The following is a 16,774-nucleotide window of genomic DNA, read 5'->3' as shown; positions in this document are numbered from 1 at the left end:
GTAGCGTTGCTGACTAGCTTCATTGTGAGTGGGTGCAACAACATTACGGGACGTTAGGTAGTTAGTCCAGGCTTGCAAGTGCATGGTGGTTAAATATCTACGCATGCAAGTTGTATTTAAATTTTTGACATTCTGACCTCTGCTAAAGGTCCTTGAGCATTTCTTACAGATCACTTTGCACTGATCATTCGGATCTTGGTTAAAAAATTGCCAGACTGCACTCTTCCTACTATCAAATACCTTTTCAGGCATTGCACACTGTGCTACTTTAACCGGATGGCCACGCTGTCCTACAACTGTTTTTGGTTTTGACACACGGTTTTGGCCAGATACGGGCCTGCCAGATGAAAGCTGTTGCGATGTTGATGCCTGCTGCGGCTCCTCCTCCGCTTCAGAGCTACTGCCAGCGGCACCCTGTTCCCCCAATGGCTGCCAATCGGGGTCAACAACTGGGTCATCTATCACCTCCTCTTCTATGTCTTCCTCTGTGTCACTGTTTAAGACGGTGCTATAGCGTTCGGGACGGGACACCATTGTCTCATCAGGGTCAGATTCTGGCTCAGTACACTGCGATGGCAATGTTGTGATCTGAGTCAATGGAACAGCATAATAATCTAGCTGTGGCTGTGCATCTGTGCACTCCATGTCCGATTCATCTTGTAATGGGCATGGCCTGTTAACAATTTCCCTTTCTAACCCAGCCACGGTATGTGTAAAGAGCTCCATGGAGTAACCTGTTGTGTCGCCTGACGCATCCTTCACTGTTGTTCTGGGTGAAGGACACAAGGAAGTGACTTGTTCCTGACTGGGAGGATCCACTGACGACGCGCTGCTTTTAAATTTTGCACTTTCCGAAGAGGAGGCAAAAGAGCTAGAGGCAGAGTCAGCAAGGAAAGCCAAAACTTTTTCCTGCTGCTCCGGCTTTAAAAGCGGTTTTCCTACTCCCAGAAAAGGGAGCGTTCGAGGCCTTGTGAAGCCAGACGATGACGCTGGCTCAACAACTCGAGAATTAGGTGCTCTATTGCTTTTCCCACGACCACCTGATGCTCCACGACCACCACCACTACCATCATTACCAGCTGGCAATGACCGCCAACGGCCACGACCTCTTCCACCAGACTTCCTCATTCTTGGGAAAATGTAACCGAACTAACAACCGTTATATGGTACTGCAAAACAAGGTAGAAGGTGTATGTAAACTTGTTGTAAATTTAAATCTTCCTTTCTATATGTGTGGGAGACTGCTGCAAAATTCAGGCCCACTGTATTACACTACACAGTTTGAGTGGCAGAAAGTGACTGGCAGATATACGCCACAAACAGGACTGACGCAGATGCACTCAGTGGCAATATAAATCTACCTTTTTATGTGTGGGAGACAGCAGAAAAATCAGGCCCACTGTATTGCACTACACTGTTTGAGTGGCAGAAAGTGGCTGCAGATATGCCACAAACAGGACTGACGCAGATGCACTCAGTGGCAATATAAATCTACCTTTTTGTGTGTGGGAGACAGCAGAAAAATCAGGCCCACTGTATTACACTACACTGAGTGGCAGAAAGTGGCTGGCAGATATGCCACAAACAGGACTGACGCAGATGCACTCAGTGGCAATATAAATCTACCTTTTTATGTGTGGGAGACAGCAGAAAAATCAGGCCCACTGTATTACACTACACAGTTTGAGTGGCAGAAAGTGGCTGGCAGATATGTCACAAACAGGACTGACGCAGATGCACTCAGTGGCAATATAAATCTCCCTTTTTTATGTGTGGGAGAATGCAGGAAAAAATCCGTCCCACTGTATTACACTACACAGTTTGATTGGCAGAAAGTGGCTGGCAGATATATCAAAAAATACAAGGGCTGTAGTAGAATTTAAATCTCCCTACAATGATCAAAGGACAAGTATGGCAGCAATAAAAAGGACTGCTGCACACAAGAGTGTGGACAAAGAAACAAGAGAACTGTGCAGAAAGAAGCAACAGGATTTTTGCTTTAAAAATAGCAGTTGGTTTGCACAGCGGCGTACAAACAGCAATGCAGCTATCAGGGAGTCTTATAAGCTACAGAGCTGATGCACAGAAATCTAGCCTCCACTGTCCCTGCAAAGAAAAGGTGGTGTTGGACAGTGGAAATCGCTACAGCACAAGCTGTTTGGGGGTTTATCTTTCCCTAACAATATCCCTGCTTCAGACGAAGCTACAGCAACCTCTCCCTATGCTCAGATCGGCAGCAGTAAGATGGCGGGCGGCGTGCACGCCCCTTTTTAGCCCCTGTGACGCCGCAGAAAGCAAGCCAATCACTGTCATGCCCTTCTCTAAGATGGTGGGGACCGAGACCTATGTCATCACGCTGCCCACACTCTGCGTCCACCTTCATTGGCTGAGAAATGGCGCTGAACGCGTCATGAAACGCGACTTTGGCGCGAAGATCGCCGAACGCATGGCCAATCCCACACTGGGATCGGCTCGGGTTTCACGAAACCCGACTTTGCCAAAAGTCGGCGACTTTTGAAATTGTCCGATCTGTTTCGCTCAACCCTACATTTAACCCTTTTAAGTTCCTGACCAAAAAAATTATGTTTCAAAAATTGTGCTGATGTAAAGTAGACATGTGGGAAATGTTTATTAACTATTTTGTGTGACATGACTCTCTGATTTAAGGGTATAAAAATTAAAAGTTTGAAAATTTCTAAATTTTCAACATTTTCATCAAATTTCTGATTTTTTTCACAAATAAATTTTACGACTGATCTCACAGATTGCCTGCCGCACTGTCAATGTGATGTCAACGCCGTAGCCACTGCCAGGTACTGGGAACAGCATCAAGACTCACCCCTGGACCCCGATAAGGCGAGTACAGCACAGTTTGTTTCTTTGCAACAGCCTAAAGCAGTTAATTACATTTTAATAAATGGGAACAACCCTTGAAGTCCTCATCATAGTACTGATAATCTTTATCTATAAAGGTCGCATGGCTATGTGCATGATTTTATGCCTTTGTTTGCAATAGGTGCGTTTGTAACCTCAACTGAATATTTTGAAGTGGTTTCCACATACTTTTGGCTATATAATGTAAAACTGTGGGAAGGTTCAAAGCCTCTAAAGATGCATTAATAAATTAATCCTAACAGACTGCTTTGAGGTATAAATTTGCAAAATTTGGACCAATACTTTGAATAATTGCTTTAGTTACCTTTCATATAGCATCAAATAGCTCACAGATCACAAAATAGCTGGCATCATGTTTAATGAGTTAACAATGCTACAGTTGCTTAGATACATTTTATTGGTTCGATCAAAGAGAAAAACTCAAAAAGAATACAGTAAAGAACAATGTGACATAAATGTAACAAAGGGATATTCATCTAATAATGATAAAGCTAAAAAGTTTCCTTTATTCTTGCTCAGACATGTAATAGGGAAACAAAGCGGTCCAGAGCCTTAAAACAAAGATCAAACTGTTATTGACAGAGACTTTGCAGAGTCAGCAGGAGTAAGAACAGGTCCTAGAAACTGGGAGAGCTACATAATTTGTTAAACTATGTTCACTCCCACGGATCTTCTCAATGTCGGTGGTGGCTGATGGACAGAGCTGCTTCATTGCGGAGCTGCTCTGTGTTTTGATAGCGGCCGAGGCTGGGTACTACACACCCACCTTTTCAAATCAATAGGTGGCAAATGTGTGGTACCCTACCGCCGCCACTGTCGGAAGATAGAGCAGCTTCACAATTGATCAGTTTCGGCCGACACCGAGAACAGCTGATCGGCGGGAGTGCCGGGAGTCGAACCCCGACCGATCAGACATTGATGACATATCCCAAGGATAGGTTATCAATTGAAATATAGTGGACAATCTCTTTAAGGTATTTTTCACTTTAGACAAACCCAACTACAATAAACTAATCGCAAAGCTAATTATATATTGTTAGAGAAAAGCCACTGCGACTGCATGGGAAATGTTGCATTACATGCAGATAATTATATATATATAGGTGTGTCAAGTCTATCAAATTTGCATCTGCTTTGACTTGGTACCCTAATAAAGGATATAAACATTGGTTGATTGACTTGATGAGTGTTGGCAAAAGGGCTCATGTCTACTCAATGCACAAAAGTGGATTGAAAATTATTTGAAAGAGTAACTAAAGTTACTATTTAATTATCCTCCAGGCATTGCACAGCTATCAGTTTTGTAATATCCTCCATTATTTTATTTTGCTTACTTATTTCCCAAACACTATGCTGCAGTGCTGTTTCAACACCCAGTTCATGTTTTCTACAGCTGCTGGGCAATATCTATGCACTATATTCATATTGTCTGTATATGAGAATTGGAGAGGCTCAGACAGGGACAAGGAATGTCCTGTACAGTGACTGTATCAATCTAATGTCCTGATCTTTGCTGAGCAGCAGTTCAAAGCAGCTTCTAAAGTAGCATTAATGGACATTGAAACAGCACTGCAGCATGACGTTTGGTAGAAAATGAAGCAAAATAAGTTGATTAGGTTTACTCTAAAAATTCATAATGTTAGAATGCCTGGAGGATGATTAAATACAAAAGGTTTAGTTTTCTTTCATAAGTTGCTAATTTATCCACCAAGCACCCTTACAATGCACAAGGTAAGCAGTGCACTCTCAGGACCTCTTCACAGTGTTACTGCATCTGCTAGCAAATCCCAAACAAACAGACCAATAAATGTAATTTTAGAAAAGCTCAGGGAACCTAATTTGGCAGTAAAGTATTATTTTGGGCTATTTTTTTCTACTTTCAATTGCTGCTGTATCCATTTACAGGTCCTTTGCTTACTCTCCACCCAGGTGAAAATGGGCTTGTAGCCAAAGTGTCTGAATGCCTTATCAGTGTCATGACTGTACATAATGACCAATAATTTCAATATGGGTTTTGACATAAATGGCTTCAAGTTCCAAAAAGGTCTGACAATGGTTTTTATTAAGTTGTAAAATGAAATCATTATCCACATCTTCCAGTAAGGGATGTGCTTCCCAATTTGGATAGCAGGGTCAATTTCACTGAACAACTCATAGTTTAGCTTGACCCTTCGTTTGACGGGAGTTTCATCATAAGCATAGTAGGCTTGTCCACCAAGACGGTCTGGATGGAGCTGCATCTGCCGTGCTGCAAGTACATGCATCCATGCGATGTTACCTTCAATACAAGACATATTTTTAGTGATGAAGTATGAGCATATTATGAATACAAGAATTCTCTCTATGAGGACCACACCACCAATGGCAGCGGACCACATAGCCACTATCGGACCCATGAGTTGGGTGGGTCTAATGCCGAACAACCAAGAGTAGCTAGGTCATCACAATGCAGATACAGTTGAACACAATGGTCAGATCTCTATTACATCAATCATCTTGTGCATCTGAGTCTCGACGCAGCTTGTACAGAGCAGTGGGTGGTGCACTCAGAAATGGCAGAACCATGTATTGTATGTGAAAATATTGGGTGACAGTGTATTTCTATAGAATCTTTAGTCATGTGACCTTACTCTTGCATAACCAATGTAGGCATGTAGATGAACCCCTAAGCGAATCATTGTTCAGTAATATATTTCAAGGGGTTGTCCAGTACTGGACAAACCCTTCTAAATATCTCCAGCCTGGTGCAGAAATTAAAAAGGTTTATACTTCCCAAATTGGTGCCGATCCTGAGATCACCCTGCTGTGTCTCATGGTGGTTGCTTATCTTCTGACGTCTTCTCTATTTCACCACAGCACTCTATAGTCTTGTCACATGACCACCGAGAGAGAGACAGCAGGGACAGCGTTGACCCGAAAAGTAGCTTTTTTCCCCCTAATTTTCTGCAAAAGACTGGTGCTATTAAGAATGGTTGTCCAGTAGTGGGTAACCCCTTTACATTGCTTTTGTCAAGATAATGCACATTTCTATATTTAGGAATTCAAACATTTCCATTTGCATGGGTGGTTTGTGGTTAAACATAAGCACTTTACCCAGAGGATTTTTTAGGGGTATATAAATTATAAATACCAGATAGTATATTGCAAATATTACCCTAATATTATATAATACTTCAACCTCTTCACGACATATGACATATATTTACACCATATGTCCTTGACTTTGATGTGGGCTCACACGCTGAGCCCATATCTTTCCCGACACATGACAGCTGATTTAATCAGCCATCATGTGCTTTTAACAGCAGCAAATGGAGCTATGGTCCACCCGCGTCTGTTAACCAGTTAAATCCCGCTGTCAGTCACTGACAGCAGGATTTTTCATGCGACAGTGGGTTACGCGTCATTTATCCCACCCATCGGTACCCGTGTCATGTGATTTCTGGGTGCCAGAGAGTTGTCAGGGGTCTGCTGATGACCCCTGTGCCTGTCATTACTATCCTCCTTCATATGGGATGGTGGCTTCTGCTTTACATAGCAGAAAAAACAAACATGGAAAAAATGGAAAATGGCTTGGGGTGAAGGGTTAAAGAAGCGCATTTAAAAAACTTTCTATTGCCTAAACCATGTGCATGTAGTGTAGTGTAAGAGCAGTAATATACTAACCAATGTAAGTCTGTGGAGACTCATTCTGACTTAGGCTCCATAGACACATGTGTAAGGAGGTGGCAGAGAACCTCATTGTTTCTCCCTCTCTCCTGTGTGGTACCCGGATGGTGTGCCTATGAACATAATAAGTGTACTGTGAAGCATGTTACTGTTGTATTGCATTGTGTTATGTATTATTGTGCTGTGTCTGCAATGTTGCTATATGTGTTAGAGACAGGGCCAGCACAGGTTAACTAGATGGGCTGGAAGCTCCAGGTTCCAGCTAAGAGCCCAGGCACATTTACCCAGGGCAGAAGCTCAGCTGCGGCTGGGAGCCTTGCCAGACCCCAGGAGGGGAAAGGGTGCTGCCCCGGACCTTTGGACAGCGCAACAGGCACTAGGACTACGCAAGTGCCCCTCCGAAGGGACTTCAAGCACCCAGATTCTGACATATGGACTATCTCCTCTTTCGGCCGGCGTGGCTGTTGTGGGTACGGCCATGGATGTCGTTATGGAGAGAGCAGGAAATTAATGTTGCACTTTATTCATCCCTTTTATTAAACGGTTTCCCTGTTGGACTGCAGCTGTGTCTGGGATTGCGTTTGTCCTGTCCATTTCTGTACAAGGTGCCAGGGTGTACACTGACTTTGGCTTAGTTGACTCGGCTGGGACTACCACCCCGTGCCACCTTGTTACACATACATAAACCCCAGTATGATTTGGTGAGTTGGGATAGTGGTAATGTTACCCTGAAGAGAACCGAAGTGGCCCTGGAAACCGGGGAAGATGGCGATTGGTGAGCATATTATCAAACTCACACTACACTACATGTACATTTAGATAATGAAAAGTTTCATGGGAGTGCTTCTTTATAGAGAACCCGTCATTTTGGAAAATGCTGTTTTTCTGCAGATATAGGACTAACCTGCAGGTAAATAATATTACAATGCTGCCCAGCCACCTTACCAAAATAAATTAACTTATTTCCTGTTAGGAGTGCTGGTTTTCAATGGGAATGTGCACAGGGTGGATACAGACACTGCCCATTACACTGTGAGCGGCAGCTGTAAGAACGCCCCAGCACTTTGAGTGACACTTCGCTCTGTAGCACACTTGTGCACACTGAGCTGTGACTCAATGGTCAAGGCTTACAGTCACAATATAATGAGCCATTACTGTTGTCGCTCTATGCACTCCTCTATAACTGAAAGCCACTAGCTCCCTGGAGGAAAAGCTTTATTTTATCCCAGCCGCTGAACTTTCAGTAATGCAGCCAAGTCACATTGCAATGTTATTTATCTGCAGATTAACCCTATATCTGGAACTGCACGGTGGCTTAGTGGTTAGCACTGTTGCTGTCCAGCACTTGAGTCCTGGGTTGAATTCCTACGAAAGACAACATCTGCCCGGAGTTTGTATGTCCTACTTGTCTTTTTGTGGGTTTCCTCCTACACCCCAAACACAAACTGATAGGAAATTTAGATTTTAAGCCCCAATGGGGACAGTGATGATAATGTCTAAAAAGTCCTGCAGAATATGATGAAATTTTATAAGAAAAGCATAATAAATAAATATCTGCAGGTAAATAGTATTTTCCAAGGTGACGGGTTCACTTTAATATTTTTTTTTTAGTAGTTGACCAAGAGCTGAAGGATCCTGGATGAAAGCGGTACATTCCTATTTTTTTGTGGCTAACAGTGCCATCATGTGGACAAACATGGACATGCCAGCCAATTTCAGAGACCAGTTATTATTTTTCCATTTCCTCATAGATACTATTATAGTAATAAAAAATAAGCTGGCACTCTACTTGCTTCAATAAAAAGTGATACATTTATTCAATGTAGTTGTACACATTTTCATGTCTCCGTAGAAATAAGCCTAAAACATGATGAAAAAATGGCAACAAAAGCAACACACTGATGCAATGCTTTTCTGAAGTATACATTTTTTGAAGCAAGTGGAGTGCCGGCTTTATTTTGGACTACTTTTGTGCCTTAGCGTGAAGTTGCCGTGCACCTGGAAGGTGAGATAATCAATATTTTTTCCTTACTTGATAGAATCTCTATACCAACACAATAATATTGAATGCTTGAAATTAATTTGATTCATTGATGCTTATTGACGCCCCATAGATTATTTTTGTTAGGGAATTACAGTCCCAAACTTGAGTAACATATCTGCTATTTAACCCCTTAAATGACATCAGCATTGGCCCCTACAAGATTTGGAGATAATGATGCGCTGGCATGGCAGCTGAGGTGAGATAACTAGTGGATAGCCTGTCAGGTTGTTGCTGACAGCCGGCAATAATGTCTATGTACGCTGAATACAGTTTTAACACTTAAATAAAATTTAATAAATGTATTAGAAAATGTTCAGGCAAAAAAATATATATTCTATTTTATTCATTAAAAAGTTATATTTTTAATCCTTCCCCCTCTCTAAAAAACAAACAATGCAGAAAAAATGTATACAGTATGGACAGAATTTTAATGATGCAAATAATAAAGATAACATTTTATTTTAACCATATGTTAAATCGCCTGGTAAAAAAAATGAAGGTGGAATTACTATTTTTCTTTTTTTCCCTCACAAAAATATTTTACAAATATTAAATGTAAAAATGTATATGTACCTCAAATAGGTTTTATAAAAAAGAATCTGTCACCAGATTTTTGCCACCTATTCTGAGAGCAGCATAATGTAGGGACAGAGACCATATTCCAGCGATGTGTCACTTATTGGGCTGCTTGCTGTAGTTTTGATAAAATAACTTTTATCAGCAGGAGATTATCACTAGAGGACTAGTAAACCTTTTGCCATGTACTTCTCTATATTCATGATCTCTATATAACCCCAACCCTGAAAAAACAGCTCACTGCCTATGCACAGTGCACCCTGCAAGCAGTGGTGTGGGTGTAGTTATACAGAGCTCAGCATTCAGAGAACTGTCCCTGCCCCAGGCCTTGGAATGAAAAACAATGTACCCAGCCACCCACAGGTCCAAATGCTAAACTGGCATATTTCGAAGCTGCTGGTAGACACAGAGGATTTTCACCAAATATGGCGGCAGCCATCCCTCTGTACTTGATACCCAACCTCCATTTTTTCTCCTGGTGTGCATCCCCGCCTTGTACCAGCACGTGTCTAAGAACATCACAAGTGCCCTTACCAACGCACTTACTGTCCTTGTCCACTTAACGACCGACACGTGGACAAGGGTTATGATCCGGTGACCTTGGAGCCGCATGAGACTTTCTCAGGAGTAGGTGGAACCTGTACTGACCGCAATCCCTAAACTGACACCGCAACTAGAAGTAGCCGTGGGGTGTACCTAACAATCCTAGACACCTCGACACAGCCGGAGGACTAAATACTCCTATAGATGGAAATGGGAATACTATCTTGCCTCAGAGCAGAACCCCAAAGGATAGGCAGCCCCCCACGAATATTGACTGTGAGTATTAGAGGAAAGACATACGCAGGTAGGAAACAGGATTTAGCAAAAGAGGCCACTCTAGCTAAATAGGAAAGGATAGGACAGAATACTAAGCGGTCAGTATAAAACCCTAAAAATATCCACAGCAGATAATACAAGAATTCCACCATCTAACTAAAGACATGGAGCGTATATCTGCATCTCCTGAGAATCCAACTTGACTGTAAAAATCCTGACACAGTCCAAGCTGAACAAGAAAAGACAAATGAATAGCACTAAATAGTAAGCACACAGCATGTGTGCTGCAGAAACAAAAGCCAGACACTTATCTTTGCTGATTTGGGAGCAGGGCAGGAAGACCAGAAAGAGATCCAAAACCTCCAAGAACAATGGACAACTGGCACGGACTAATGAATCCTGCAACCCTAAATACCCCAGTCAGGCCTGCAATCAGCAGGAACACCTGACCAGGATTGCAAGCCAGGGACAACTGCAATACCACCAACAACCACCGGAGGGAACCCAAGAGCAGAATTCACAACAGTACCCCCCCCCCCTTGAGGAGGGGGCACCAAACCCTCACCAGAGCCCCCAGGCCGATCAGGACGAGCCAGATGAAAGGCACGGACCAAATCAGCAGCATGGACATCAGAGGCAAAAACCCAAGAATTATCCTCCTGGCCATAACCCTTCCATTTGACAAGATACTGAAGCCTCCTCCTCGAAAAACGAGAATCAAAAATCTTCTCAACCACATACTCCAACTCCCCATCAATCAACACAGGAGCCACAGGATCATCAGAGGGAACAACGGGTACCACATATTTCCGCAATAAAGATCTATGGAAGACATTATGGATAGTAAAAGAGGCCGGAAGCGCCAATCGAAAAGACACAGGATTGATAATCTCAGAAATCTTATAAGGACCAGTAAACCGAGGCTTAAACTTAGGAGAAGAAACCTTCATAGGAACATGACGGGAAGACAACCAGACCAGATCCCCAACCTGAAGCCGGGAACCAACACACCGACAACGGTTAGCAAAACGTTGAGCCTCCTCCTGAGACAACACCAAATTGTCCACCACATGAGCCCAAATCTGCTGCAACCTGTCAACCACCGAATCCACACCAGGACAGTCAGAAGGCACAACCTGCCCCGAAGAAAAACGAGGATGAAAACCAAAATTACAAAAGAAGGGCGAAACCAAAGTAGCCGAACTAGCCCGATTATTAAGGGCAAACTCGGCCAATGGCAAGAAATCCACCCAATCATCCTGATCAGCAGACACAAAGCATCTCAAATAAGTTTCCAAAGTCTGATTAGTTCGCTCGGTCTGGCCATTTGTCTGAGGATGAAATGCGGAAGAAAAAGACAAATCAATGCCCAACCTAGCACAAAAGGCCCGCCAAAACCTAGAAACAAACTGGGAACCTCTGTCGGACACAATATTCTCCGGAATACCATGCAAACGAACCACATGCTGAAAAAACAACGGAACCAAATCTGAAGAGGAAGGCAATTTAGGCAAAGGCACCAAATGAACCATCTTAGAGAACCGGTCACAAACAACCCAGATAACCGACATCCTCTGGGAAACCGGAAGATCAGAAATAAAATCCATAGAAATATGCGTCCAGGGCCTCTCAGGAACCGGCAATGGCAAAAGCAACCCACTAGCACGGGAACAACAAGGCTTGGCCCGCGCACAAGTCCCACAGGACTGCACAAAAGAACGCACATCACGTGACAAAGAAGGCCACCAAAAGGACCTACCAACCAAATCTCTGGTACCAAAAATACCAGGATGACCAGCCAACACAGAACAATGAACCTCAGAAATCACTCTACTAGTCCATCTGCCAGGAACAAACAGTTTTCCCACTGGACAGCGGTCAGGTGTGTCAGCCTGAAATTCCTGAAGAACCCCTCGTAAATCAGGGGAAATGGCAGAAAGGACCACCCCTTCTTTCAGAATGCCGACCGGTTCAAGGACCTCAGGAGAATCAGGCAAAAAACTCCTAGAGAGGGCATCAGCCTTAATATTCTTAGAACCCGGAAGATACGAGACCACAAAATCAAAACGGGAAAAAAACAAAGACCATCGAGCCTGTCTAGGATTCAGCTGTCTAGCAGACTCGAGGTAAATCAGATTCTTATGATCGGTCAAGACCACAATACGGTGCTTAGCTCCCTCAAGCCAATGTCGCCACTCCTCAACGCCCACTTCATAGCCAACAACTCCCGATTGCCGACATCATAATTGCGTTCAGCAGGCGAAAACTTATGGGAAAAGAAGGCACACGGTTTCATCAAGGAACCAACAGGATCCCTCTGGGACAAAACGGCCCCTGCGCCAATCTCAGAAGCGTCAACCTCAACCTGAAACGGAAGAGAAACATCCGGTTGACGCAACACCGGGGCAGAAGTAAATCGGCGTTTAAGCTCCTGAAAGGCAGAGACAGCGACCGAGGACCAATTAGCCACATCAGCGCCTTTCTTCGTCAAATCGGTCAAGGGTTTAACCACGCTGGAGAAGTTAGCAATGAAACGGCGATAAAAATTAGCAAAGCCCAAAAATTTCTGAAGGCTCTTCACGGATGTGGGTTGAATCCAATCATGAATGGCCTGAACCTTAGCCGGATCCATCTCTATAGATGAGGGAGAAAAAATGAAGCCCAAAAAAGAAACCTTCTGCACTCCAAAGAGACACTTAGACCCCTTCACAAACAAAGCATTGTCACGAAGGATCTGAAATACCGTCCTGACCTGTTCCACATGAGACTCCCAATCATCGGAAAAAATCAAAATGTCATCCAAATATACAATCAAGAATTTATCAAGATTAGTGTTGAGCATTCAGATACCGCAAGTATCGGGTATCGGCCGATACTTGCGGGTATCGGAATTCCGATATCGAGATCCGATACTTTTGTGGTATCGGGAATCGGTATCAGGATTAATATCAATGTGTAAAAGAAAGAATTAAAATAAAAAATAGGGATATACTCACCTCTCCGACGCAGCCTGGACTTTACCGCCGTAACCGGGAGCCGTTGTACCTAAAAATGCGTGCTTGAAGGGCCTTAGATGATGTCACGGCGCTCTGATTGGTCCGTAGCAGTCGCGTGACCGCTACGCGACAAATCACAAAGCAGTGACGTCACCTAAGGTCTTTCAAGCGCTTGAAAGACCTTAGGTGACGTCAGTACTCTGTGATTGGTCGCATAGCGGTCACGCGACCGCTACGCGACCAATCAGAAGCTGCGGACGTCTTCTATGGTATTTCAAGCGCTTGAAAGACCTTAGGTGACGTCACTGCTTTGTGATTGGTCGCGTAGCGGTCACGCGACCGCTACGGACCAATCAGAGCACCGTGACGTCATCTAAAGCCCTTCAAGCGCGCATTCTTAGGTACAACGGCACCCGGTTACGGCGGTAAAGTCCAGGCTGCGTCGGAGAGGTGAGTATATCCCTATTTTTTATTTTAATTCTTTTTTTTACACATTGATATGGATCCCAGGGCCTGAAGGAGAGTTTCCTCTCCTTAAGACCCTGGGAACCATACAGGATACCGTCCGATACTTGGTGTCCCATTGACTTGTATTGGTATCGGTATCGGATTAGATCCGATACTTTGCCGGTATCGGCCGATACTTTCCGATACCGATACTTTCAAGTATCGGACGGTATCGCTCAACACTAATCAAGATACGTCCGGAAGATATCATGCATGAAGGACTGAAAAACAGATGGAGCATTGGAGAGCCCGAATGGCATCACAAGGTATTCAAAATGGCCTTCGGGCGTATTAAACGCAGTTTTCCATTCATCACCCTGCTTAATCCGAACAAGATTATATGCCCCCGAAGGTCAATCTTCGTAAACCAACTAGCCCCCTTAATCCTCGCAAACAAATCGGAAAGCAGAGGTAGAGGGTATTGAAACTTTACCATGATCTTATTCAAAAGGCGATAATCAATACAGGGTCTCAAGGAGCCATCCTTCTTAGCAACAAAAAAAAATCCCGCTCCCAACGGTGAAGAAGATGGCCGAATATGCCCTTTCTCCAAAGACTCCTTAATATAACTCCGCATGGCGGTATGTTCAGGCACAGACAGGTTGAAAAGTCGGCCCTTAGGAAACTTACAGCCTGGAATCAAGTCAATCGCACACTCACAGTCCCTATGCGGTGGAAGGGCACTGGACTTGGGCTCATCGAATACATCCTGAAAATCAGACAAAAACTTTGGAACTTCAGAAGAGGGAGAAGAGGAGATTGACATCAAAGGAACGTCATTATGAACCCCCTGACAACCCCAACTAGTCACAGACATAGACTTCCAATCCAACACAGGATTATGTACCTGCAACCACGGAAAACCCAGCATGATAGCATCATGCAAATTATGCAACACCAGAAATCGACAATCTTCTTGATGGTCTGGCGCCATGCACATGGTCACCTGTGTCCAAAACTGGGGCTTATTTTTAGCCAAAGGTGTAGCATCAATACCCCTTAAAGGAATAGGGTTCTGCAAAGACTGCAAGGGAAAACCACAACGCCTGGCAAACTCAAAGTCCATTAAGTTCAAGGCGGTGCCTGAATCCACAAACGCCATGACAGAAAATTATGACAATGAGCAGATCAAGGACACAGATAACAGAAATTTAGGCTGTACAGTACTGATGGTAAATGAACTAGCGATCCTCTTTGTACGCCTAGGGCAGACTGAAATGACATGAGAAGCATCGCCACAATAAAAACACAACCTATTCTGACGTCTGAATCCTTGTTGTTCCGTTCTAGACAGCATCCTATCACACTGCATTGGCTCAGGCATCCGCTACGAGGGCAACGCCACAGCGCGCACAGTTCTGCGCTCTGGCAAGCGCCGATCAATCTGAATGGCCAGAGACATAGAATCACTCAGACCGAAAGGCGTGGGAAACCCCACCATAACATCTTTAACGGATTCAGAAAGACCCTTTCTGAAAATTGCCGTCAAAGCATCATCATTCCATTTAGTCAACACAGATCATTTTCTAAATTTCTGACAATACAATTCTGCCGCTTCTTGACCCTGAGACAGGGCCAACAAGGTCTTCTCTGCTTGATCCACAGTATTTGGTTCATCATATAATAATCCTAAAGCCTGAAAAAAGGCGTCTACATTAAGCAAGGCTGGATTCCCAGATTCCAGGGAAAATGCCCAATCCTGAGGATCGCCACGCAGCAGGGAGATGACAATTTTAACCTGCTGAATGGAATCACCAGAGGATCGAGGTCTCAGAGCAAAAAACAGTTTACAGTTGTTTTTAAAACTCAAAAATTTGGACCTGTCACCAAAAAACAAATCAGGAGTAGGAATCTTAGGCTCTAAAACCGGAGTTTGAACAATATAATCAGAGATACCCTGTACCCTAGCAGCAAGCTGGTCCACACGAGAAGCCAATCCCTGAATATCCATGCTAGCACAAGACTCCTCAGCCACCCAGAGAAAAAGAGGGAAGGAGAGACAAAGCAGGCTACAGAAAAAAAAATGGCTCAACACCTTTCTTCCCTTCTTCTGAGATGCATTTAACTCATTGTAGGCCAGTTGTACTGTTATGATCCGGTGACCTTGGAGCCGCATGAGACTTTCTCATATAACCCCAACCCTGAAAAAACATCTCACTGCCTATGCACAGTGCACCCTGCAAGCAGTGGTGTGGGTGTAGTTATACAGAGCTCAGCATTCAGAGAACTGTCCCTGCCCCAGGCCTTGGAATGAAAAACAATGTACCCAGCCACCCACAGGTCCAAATGCTAAACTGGCATATTTCGAAGCTGCTGGTAGACACAGAGGATTTTCACCAAATATGGCGGCAGCCATCCCTCTGTACTCGATACCCAACCTCCATTTTTTCTCCTGGTGTGCATCCCCGCCTTGTACCAGCACGTGTCTAAGAACATCACAAGTGCCCTTACTAACGCACTTACTGTCCTTGTCCACTTAACGACCGACACGTGGACAAGGGTTATGATCCGGTGACCTTGGAGCCGCATGAGACTTTCTCAGGAGTAGGTGGAACCTGTACTGACCGCAATCCCTAAACTGACACCGCAACTAGAAGTAGCCGTGGGGTGTACCTAACAATCCTAGACACCTCGACACAGCCGGAGGACTAAATAACCCTATAGATGGAAATGGGAATACTATCTTGCCTCAGAGCAGAACCCCAAAGGATAGGCAGCCCTCCACGAATATTGACTGTGAGTATTAGAGGAAAGACATACGCAGGTAGGAAACAGGATTTAGCAAAAGAGGCCACTCTAGCTAAATAGGAAAGGATAGGACAGAATACTAAGCGGTCAGTATAAAACCCTAAAAATATCCACAGCAGATAATACAAGAATTCCACCATCTAACTAAAGACATGGAGCGTACACTCACTGGCCACTTTATTAGGTACACCTGTCCAACTTCTTGTTAACACTTAATTTCTAATCAGCCAATCACATGGCGGCAACTCAGTGCATTTAGGCATGTAGACATGGTCAAGACAATCTCCTGCAGTTCAAACCGAGCATCAGTATGGGGAAGAAAGGTGATTTGAGTGCCTTTGAACGTGGCATGGTTGTTGGTGCCAGAAGGGCTGGTCTGAGTATTTCAGAAACTGCTGATCTACTGGGATTTTCACGCACAACCATCTCTAGGGTTTACAGAGAATGGTCCGAAAAAGAAAAAAAATCCAGTGAGCGGCAGTTCTGTGGGCGGAAATGCCTTGTTGATGCCAGAGGTCAG

The 16,774-nt window shown here is 44.0% G+C and overlaps 1 protein-coding gene across 2 annotated transcripts in view; it reads right to left on the bottom strand.

Annotated features, from left to right (window-relative positions):
- Nucleotides 1–3,240: 3,240 nt before the first annotated feature.
- The window catches only part of LOC143815329 (3 beta-hydroxysteroid dehydrogenase type 7-like), a 116,440-nt gene continuing 102,906 nt past the window's right edge, over nt 3,241–16,774 (bottom strand). For both annotated transcript variants that reach the window (XM_077294431.1, XM_077294432.1), the window contains one exon: nt 3,241–5,173. In XM_077294431.1, the coding sequence (XP_077150546.1) occupies nt 4,749–5,173 (425 nt within the window). In that variant the 3' untranslated portion in view covers nt 3,241–4,748. The remainder of the gene's footprint in view (nt 5,174–16,774) is intronic.

This window comes from Ranitomeya variabilis, chromosome 3 (assembly GCF_051348905.1).
Source record: "Ranitomeya variabilis isolate aRanVar5 chromosome 3, aRanVar5.hap1, whole genome shotgun sequence".
NCBI lineage: Eukaryota > Metazoa > Chordata > Amphibia > Anura > Dendrobatidae > Ranitomeya > Ranitomeya variabilis.
Note: the sequence above shows the minus strand (reverse complement) of the source record. Positions and strands in the feature narration are given on the sequence as shown.